The sequence below is a fragment of the Vidua macroura genome, chromosome 21 (genome assembly GCF_024509145.1).
Source record: "Vidua macroura isolate BioBank_ID:100142 chromosome 21, ASM2450914v1, whole genome shotgun sequence".
Classification (NCBI taxonomy): domain Eukaryota; kingdom Metazoa; phylum Chordata; class Aves; order Passeriformes; family Viduidae; genus Vidua; species Vidua macroura.
In genome coordinates, this window is record NC_071591.1 from 3,790,892 (window position 1) to 3,799,742 (window position 8,851).

At 52.4% G+C, this 8,851-nt stretch overlaps 1 protein-coding gene across 2 annotated transcripts; it reads left to right on the forward strand.

Moving 5' to 3' along the window:
- Nucleotides 1-685: 685 nt before the first annotated feature.
- Nucleotides 686-3,718, forward strand: LOC128817626 (uncharacterized). 2 transcript variants are annotated; one of them, XM_053996300.1, is made up of 3 exons: nucleotides 686-1,252; nucleotides 1,938-2,018; nucleotides 2,274-3,718. In XM_053996300.1, exons 1-3 carry the CDS (start codon nucleotides 993-995, stop codon nucleotides 2,974-2,976), a joined length of 1,044 nt encoding a protein of 347 aa, XP_053852275.1. In that variant the 5' UTR covers nucleotides 686-992; the 3' UTR covers nucleotides 2,977-3,718. The 2 variants fall into 2 exon arrangements, with proteins under 2 accessions (XP_053852275.1, XP_053852276.1); XM_053996301.1 differs by lacking the exon at nucleotides 1,938-2,018.
- The last annotated feature ends 5,133 nt before the right edge of the window (nucleotides 3,719-8,851 follow it).

Here is an 8,851-nt window from a genome sequence, read left to right on the forward strand (position 1 = left end):
GCACAGCCCTAAAAGCACGTCTGGATAGCAGGAGGTCGCTGGAGCTGCCTGGGGATGCTCCCAGCATGGCATCTCTGGGGTTCTGTTCACTGGAGCTGTTCCTGGATCTGCACCTCACCCTATCCACGGCTCTCTTCGCCTTCCTGAAGGAGGATGCAGCATTTTCCCCTTTTCCTGAGGCTCCTGGGCTCATTCCTGGACACACTGAAGGCATCAGATGGATGTCCCTCATCCCCCAGCCCTGGTGCTCGAGCATTACACAAGTCTGGCTGCCTTACAAAACCCCATAGAACAGATTTCTGTCCTTCCTTATCCCTGATCTCCTCCAAGCAGATTCACCCACATGTCCTCCTCTCTTGGCTTCGTTTCCTCATTGTAAAGAGAAGAAGCTGAGCTGCCAAGCACGGCAGGAAGGCAAAGTGAGCCTCACTGGGGGCAGGAGGGGGTCCTCAGCTAACAAGTTCTGCCTCCCTCTATCAGAGATGAAACCCCAGGTTGCTGGCGTGTGCAAGTGGAGCTCCTGAGCTCTCCTGTACAGGAGGAGTTTGCAGTGGAACAGCAGAACACGGGCAGGTCAGCTTGAAAACAGCTGAACTTTGCAGATAAGCGCTGGGAATTTATGTGAAGAGAGAAAAAAAAAAAAATTATGTACATGTCTCTCTCTCCTCCCCTTCAGTTTCTCCTGAGTTGTGGCTCATAAATCCAGGCAAGGAGTGAGGATCCAGCTTTCCACTCATTGCTGGGGTGTTTATTTTAAGACTTCAAGGAGAAGTAGAAACAGCAGAGTTTCCTGACTTGGAAACTCGGACCATCCGGGAGCAGCGGCCCGCGGGAGGGCTGTGGGGTGGGAGCCCTGGGTCCTGCCCTTTCCTCCAAGGCAGAGCAGCTGCTTTGTGCCCCTGTGGAGCTCCTGAGGAAGGGAATGCCGGCAGGACTGTGCTGGTCCCTGTGCTGGTGATGGGACTTTCCATGCCCCTCTGCAGGCAGAAAAGATGCCCAGGAACACCTGGAGCGGGCTGAGAGCCCCAGGGCAGGGCTGGACGCTGAACGCCCCGACAGCACCGGGTGTTGCTGAGCTCAGCTCTGCAGAGCCACACACCCAAACCCTCCTGGTGACAAAAGGCCGTGGTTTTCCATCGCCACACAAAGCTGGTGGCCAGCGGTGGCTTCCGGAGCCCTGGGAGCGGCAGTGCCGGGCAGGGAGCTGGGGAGCAGCGAGGGCTGCCCGCCTGGAACAAAAGCTGCCTTACAGGTACGGAGTTTAAACACAATTGATGCGCCGAATTAAGGGCTGAAGCAGGCAGCAGCCCTCCGAGCTATAATCCATTGCCTCGCTAACAGAAATGGAAATTCAATTTGGGCAAGGGCAGGGAGGGGAGGTGAGCGGGGGGAAGCTTTCTGTCTGCTCCCGCGGTCGGTGCAGCTCTCCGTGCCCCGGGGGCTCTGCTATCCACAGCCCTATCCAGCCCCAGGATCGAATTTGCCCGGGTGCTGATGAGGTTTGGCAGTGTCTGACTCAGGCTGGAGCCGTGTGTGAGCAGGGGAGAGCTGGGCTGGCACACAGGGGGATGCTCACCTTTTGGTGACCCTGCAGGGGTCAATGTGGGCCATTCCTCTGGGCAAATCCAGCCCTCAGCCAGCAGATCAGGGCTGTGGAGCAGCCCCACGACTCACAGGATCTGTTCCATCACACCCCAGGGTGGGGAGGATTGTTTATCATCCTTCCCAAAGGATCCCTTTGCCCAGTCCTGTTCCCATAAGGAATTAGAAGGGATCTGCAGGCTGCTTATGGGGGTTTTTCTGCTCCAGAAGGGCACTGGGGCTGCCAATCTGAGTTTCAATTGTCCAGCAGGGGTACAGGTGAGTGTCTGCCCTTTCTAAAGTAGCTTTAGTGTCCCTGTGTCACCTGGGCCACAGCAAGCTGTGGGGTTTTGCAGGGAACTTCCACATGTGACAGCAGCCTGGGCTGTTTTAACTCAGAGATGTGCCAGGTGCCAGCTGGGACAGGAGACTTGGAGGTGACTGTGATCCAGCAGGGATGGGTGGGAATGGCCCCGGACACTTGGAGGTGACTGTGATCCAGCAGGGATGGGTGGGAATGGCCCCGGACACTTGCAGGTGACTGTGATCCAGCAGGGATGGGTGGGAAGAGCCTTTCCTTCCTCCTTGCCCTGAGTTCGTGCCTTACAGCCCAAATGCTGTAGCATCCCCCTTGCCAAGCCTCTGCTTGTTCCAGTGTCTTGCTTTCTCCCAGCCTGTTTTGCCTTCCTCAGGACCAGATTTTCTTTGTTTTACACCATGGAAGAAAACTTTTTCCTCACTCCCCATGAGGATCACATCCAAAGGGGAACCAGCCCCAGACCTCTCCACAGAGCCACTCGCCCCAAATTAGGGACAGAACTGGACCTGAGCAGCTCTTTACAGCTCAGTCTCTGCTCCTGCTCTGGCACTGAAGGTGAGGACAGCACTGCCCTGACTGAGAAGCTCCATCCCTTCTGCCTCTCCTCCTGCTCCAGCCATGCACCCACAGATCTGCAGAGCCAAAGGTGGGTGTCTGGGCTAAGCCACGGTGAGCTGGTGATGGGACAGCAGGAGGAAGGCCAAAATTACCCAAAGGAAAGCACTATTTGCTCTCTGGGAGGTGGCACTGCCCTGCCAGGTGCTCCAGGCTGGGTGAGTAGAGGATCCCAGAGAAATTCCCTCCCCAGTGCTGCCGCAGCTGAGGCACCTAATGAGATCTCCTCGCCTGTGCATGCTATATTAGGGTTTCCATGGATATGGTGTCACAAACACTGGGCTGTGGCTTTGTTATATAAACAGGAGAGATTGCCACAAATACCCAAAATATCTGAAAAGGACAGGAAGAGACAAAAGCGTTCTCTGGGTGTGTTTATAAAGCGTTGTGTGATCCAGGGGATAGTGCCAGTGGGAGGTGGGAGAGGTTTGAGTGAGCTTTGGGAAGTGGAGTTTATCTGAGGGGTGGTCTCTGACTCAGGAGCTCTGGAGAGTCACTCTGATCTTCAATGGGATGTTTTTAAATGAACAAAAAGGTGCTGCTGGCTGGGCTGTTCCTGCTCTGCTCGTGCCTGAGGGCTGGGCTCCTGCAGCTCCTGGTGTGACTGGCATCCTTCTCCATCCTCACTGAGCCTCACACAGATCTTGGTCACCCCTGTTCCTGCCATATGCAAGGAAATCCTGCTTCCTGCTGGGACCAGGGCTGGTGATGGTGGTGGGGACACACAGGCATCAACTCTCCCAGGACTGCCCACTCCTGACCCTGCTCTGCAGGACCAGCTCATTTTTTACCATTTCAGGTGCAAAAAGTCCCTTTTGTACAGTTGAAAAGATCGTGTAATGTGAGGGAAAAGCTGCTCTAGAAGGGAGGTGGGATGTAAGGGACACAGAGACATCAGGGTGGCTAAAATTGTATTGCACTCCCACTCCCCTGCCAATAACAACACCAGAAATAAAGTGGCTTTGCAATAACCATCTCCACGCATTGGAACACAGATTCACGTGTCCCCGCAAAAGATGCTCCAGGCAGGATCAACTCTGCTCCAGCCTCGCTCTGCAGGAGAGGCATGGGAAGCTTGGCCCAGTCCTCCCAGTGGTGATGACTGTTCCCCCAGCAGGTGCAACCCCAAGCTCCCACTATCCACCAGTGCCTCCCTTTTCCGACCCTCCATGTTCACCTGTGGTGACATTCCCAGCCCATGGCTCTGTCAGCTCATTCCTGGCCTTCCAGATGCCTTCCACTATGGGATGAACATCCATCCCATCCATCCCATCCATCCATCCATCCAACCACCCAACCACCCCTCATCCATCCATCATCCATCATCCATCCATCATCCATCCATCCATCATCCATCCATCATCCATCCATCCATCCATCCATCATCCATCCATCCATCCATCCATCATCCATCCATCCATCCATCCCTCATCCATCCATCATCCATCCATCATCCATCCATCCATCATCCATCCATCCATCCATCATCCATCCATCCATCCATCCATCCCTCATCCATCCATCCATCCATCATCCATCCATCCATCCATCATCCATCCATCCATCCATCCCTCATCCATCCATCATCCATCCATCATCCATCCATCCATCATCCATCCATCCATCCATCCATCCATCATCCATCCATCCATCCATCATCCATCCATCCATCCATCATCCATCCATCCATCCATCCATCATCCATCCATCCATCCATCCATCCATCCATCATCCATCCATCCATCCATCCATCCATCCATCCATCCCTCATCCATCCATCCATCCATCCATCCATCCATCCATCCATCATTCATCCATCCATCCATCATCCATCCATCCATCCATCCATCCATCCATCCATCATTCATCCATCCATCCATCCATCCATCCATCCATCCATCCATCCATCCACTTGTTTTCTCTCCTCTCTCTCTCCCTGTGAATCCAAGCTGACACCTTTCCAAGCTTCATCACCCAACCTGTGGTGGAGAATCCCAAATTCCACAAGGAAAGATCTGTTTTATCGTTTAAAAACCACACCAAATCCTGTTTTTCCCCCTTCAGACACAGAACACCCTGACTGCGGTCCTCCATTACCAGCCATCCCTGATTCCACAAGACCACTCTTAATTTCCCTCAAGAGTTCTCTCCCACCTCTGCAATGGCAGGGGAGAATTCTTCCCCACTTTGGTTGGAAATAACAGCAAAAGGAGCTGGAATGTGCTGTGGGCACGGCTCCAGGGCTGCTTGCCACACGATTTTCCAGGGGGTGGGTTGGTGCTGAGCCCTCCTTCATGGGTCTCTGCTCTTTGGTGCCAACCTTTCTTCTTGCTCTTCCTCTGGCCCTCAATTGCTGGCACTGAGCTGCTTCCTGAGGATCCCACAGCAGGCTGGAGCTGCATGATGAGAAGCAGATCCAGGAGAGGACACGGGGCCAAGAGAGCCTGAGGAGTTTGGAGATGCAGCTTCATCAGCTTAGGAAAGGGCTGGAACATTGGATGGCAAAGGCTGCAGGCCCTGCTGCTTGAGGTTTGTGGTAGACAGCTTAACAGAAGGACAAATAAAGATTAGAAATTGTGGATAAATGAGATTTCCTTTGGAAAATTCAATGTGGCCTCTGTACAGGGAGGGTTTGCCCTACAAACCTCTTGACAAGCTCAGGAAGCTTGAAGGGGAAGGTGTTTCCAGGAATCCTTGTATTTCCAAGGCTGTGACAAAAGGCTCTGCCCTTTTCCCAGCCTTGCCTAGATACTCATGGAAGGATTAATCCCCCATGGAAGGATTAATCTGTTAGTCAGATTCATCCTTTGGCACCCTGAGGTTGTCACCTTCACGGGCAGACACCTCTCAGAGTGACACGTGGCAGATGTGTCCCCAGGGCACCTTCAGCTCCTGCCTAAAGCCATGGCACTGGATGCAAGGCGGGGGCACCAAGCAACATCCCAGCTTGGGGCAGTTGTTGGGGCTGTGTTAAAAGCCAGGTGGTTCTGACATTGTGGGGGGCTAAAGCAGGTGCAGAGAGGTGGCTGTGGAAGAGCACAAGGCTGGGAATCGCTGCTGTTCTCAGCAATATAAAATTCTGCAATTAAATCCAGTGAAGGTGACTGAGACAGCAGGAGGAGGCAGTGGGGACTTTTCACCCTGCTGCCGTGAATATTTGGGATCAGCTCAGAGAAAGTGCAAGAGAAGGAACCTCCATAATCGTGGGGAAGAGGCAGAGAAAAGCACCTGGTCCCTCCACGAGGACCAGAGGGTGGCTGGCACTGTGAGCTGAGCCTCAGAGCGTCCTGCTGCAGCCTCCTCCTGCAAAGCTGCACACACGGGGTCCTGTTACTGCCAGGGAGCTTCAGGCAAAAACAAAAGCCAGAGAGAAGCTGAGGAAAAGGCTTTGTCCTTAGGAATGGGAAAGGAGGGAATTTGGCAGGTGATGCCAAGGTTGTGTTGTCACTGTACCCAAACCCACTCCCAGTGTCTGCCGTGTGCAGAGTTGGATTAGAGAGCCCTAACTCTGTGTTTTCCTCTTGGAACAGAGCCCTGCACAAGTAGTGGGATCCTTTAGCAGTATTAAGAGCCTTTTGCTGCTGTATTTCAGGTGAGTGTGCATTTTATTGCATCTCTGGAAGGCCACACGCTTGGTGTGTGTCACATCCACCAAACTGCAGTTGCCAAAGGAGTTTTGAGGATAAAAACATCCCCAGCATCCCCCAGGCTGGTGTGTTCCACTGGGAAAACACACCGGGAGCTGGGCAGTGTTCCAGCAGCCCATTGCTCCCAGCAGTGCCCAGGTTTGGTTGTGGGTTGTGCTCACAGATCACTCTCAGGTGGAGGATTCCTCCATGGTCAGGAAAACCAAAGGGGAGCCTACCCTGGGGATGGAGCAAGCTGGAGGTGGGGCAAAAAAAAGCCCTAGAGAGCAGCCTTGGATGCTAAGTGATGGGAAGATCATAAAACATTCCTGGGCAGTTTGATGCCAAGTTCTGAGTCGAAGGAGAAAACCAAGAATTTGGGGTTGCAGGAGTGGGGGGGCACAAAATCACCAAATAATTGACACTGAGAATGACCCACAGGTGGTGGTGGAGGGAAGCAGGTGAGCACCACCTGAGCACTGCACTTAAAACCCACAAATTATTTTGCTCCTTGCTGCTGCTGGGTCTGTTTATCCCACAGACTTGGCAGGCACAGGACACTTCCCAAATGTTGGGGTTGATGAAAGTTGTGGCTGGCCAGCTGCCAGGTCTCGAGGCTATCAACTGGCTCCCAAACTGTGGATGCTAATTAGCACTTCCCTTCTGTAAAAATTTCTGTTGCAAAGTCTGGGGAATCCGTGTTTGTACAGCCCTGGCACGGCCAGACCGTGCTCACCATGGAGGTCTTGTACATCAGTGCAATACAGAAATACATTATAAAAACATTTTTCTCCTTCACAGAATTCTGATTTCCCAGACTTGCTCCTAAAGTAAGCAACCTTCATGTTAAAGTCCGAAAAACAAGCTCTGTACTCTCCCAAGGCAGCCCAAGCATTTGCTAAGTCCTTGTTATAACATTGCTTTTTCTTGCTTCTTATCCTGGGCTCAGCTCCGTGAGAATTGCTTTGACATCTCCCTGGGAAGCAAGGAGGATGTTTATTGCAGTACCTGAGGCCAGGCATTGAAACCAAAATGAATGGGCCAAGCAGAGAACCTCCATCGTTCATATTTCTGAGCAAGGATGCAGTGACAAATTGCCAGATGGTGACGTTTGACCTGCACAAGTAATAAAAAGCTAAAATTGGTTGGGTTTTTTTTTTTTTAAAGCACAGCCCTTCAACATCTTCTGCACGTGGTTCAAGTAACCTTGAAGAAAAACTCAACAGCAACCACAACACAGTTCAGCATTAAGTGATTTGATAGAATAATTAAATAATAATTGTCTTAAGTAGACTCTTTAAAGACAAATTGTGTTTTTTCCCCTCACCTTCATTTCTTGTCATCACAGTGAGTGCTTTTCCTTTCAGATCTCTGCACAGGCTTTTGAACTGCGTGTAAAGTGCGCTGGAATTGCTGGAGGTGATCAGTTTATTTGGGGAGCAATTAATTAAATACAACTGTTTCCCTCTGTATAGATTAAAGGAGTGCTACGAGCGATACCATCTCAAAAAGAGCAGATGTGCTATAAAAACACTGATTATTCTCATCAGTTAAGAGGGACAGAAAAGTATCAATAGGCTGGAACTGCTGATGAGAAAAATTAAGTTAGTTGTTGGGAATGAGTTTCACTGCCAGAGAAATGAATGCTGCAGGACAAAAGTCACACATCCCAATGGATAGAGAGAATCCAGGGGCCTGCAGAAAGGTCCCTGCTGCACCAGGAGTCTGACAGCTTGGGTGGCAAGAGCCCAGGATGGTGGCAGAGCCTGCTGAGACACACTGAGCATCCTCTGTGCCCAGGGAAGCTCTGCAGGGAGCCCGGGGACCAGGGACTGCAGAGCTCAGGGAGAGCTGGGGCGGTCTGTGCTCCCCTGTCACACCAGCTTGGGGCTGGGGGACAACCTCCACGTCTGCTGTCGTGGTGCTTCTGCAGGTTGCCCACCTTCTAGAGGGGTAATGCCTCTCTAGGATTCAGGTTTTGTCCCAGATTTTGCTTTTTCCAGCTCTGAAGAGCCATCACTACCCCAGCATTAAGGCAATCTTGTGAATCACCGCTGCTGAAAATCACCACTTTGGGAAAAAGCTGTGGATGAGGGCTCTAAGCTGAGGTTGTGCTGGAATGGGCATCGATTTGGGAAGAGGAGAAACATTCCCTATTCTGTTCATGAAACCAAAACCAGCTGAAAGCCCAGCACAGCTCCTGAAAAACAGAGCAGGGAACAAACTCACATCACCTATGAAATGCCCTGGGGGCTGTGTGGGATCAAACAGGGCGTGCTGCAAGGTTTGCTTTGGCTTTGTCCCTGCCCTGGGGATGGGGAGGGGGATTCTTTTCCTGTGCCAGCACTGGGGGTGAAGCTCTCTAATCCAAACCAGCATCCCCTGGCCCCGTGGTGGGTGATACGGCTCGGTAAGGGGGTGATTCAGGTATAGACGGGGTGACCTCACTCTGTTGGAGGGTAATTCGGGTATAGAGGGGGTGACCCCACTCTTTTTGGGGGTGACTCGGGTATAGAGGGGGGTGACCCCACTCTGCAGGTGGGTGGTTATGCTATAGAGGGGGTGACCCGGCTCTCTAGGGGGGTAGTTAGGCTGTAGAGAGGGTGACCCGGCTCTGTAGGGGGGTAGTCCGTGTCGGTAGCAGGATGACCCCGGTCTCTTTGGGGCTAACCCCGCTCTGGGGGGAGTCCCCCATCTCGCAGCGCCGCTC

Coding starts and splice junctions, on each gene's coding strand:
- LOC128817626 (XM_053996300.1), top strand. CDS start 993: ATGCCCAGGAACACCTGGAGCGGGCTGAGAGCCCCAGGGCAGGGCTGG. Junction 1,253..1,937: donor GAACAAAAGCTGCCTTACAG/GTACGGAGTTTA, acceptor GGGGTTTTGCAG/GGAACTTCCACATGTGACAG. Junction 2,019..2,273: donor CTGGGACAGGAGACTTGGAG/GTGACTGTGATC, acceptor TGCCTTCCTCAG/GACCAGATTTTCTTTGTTTT.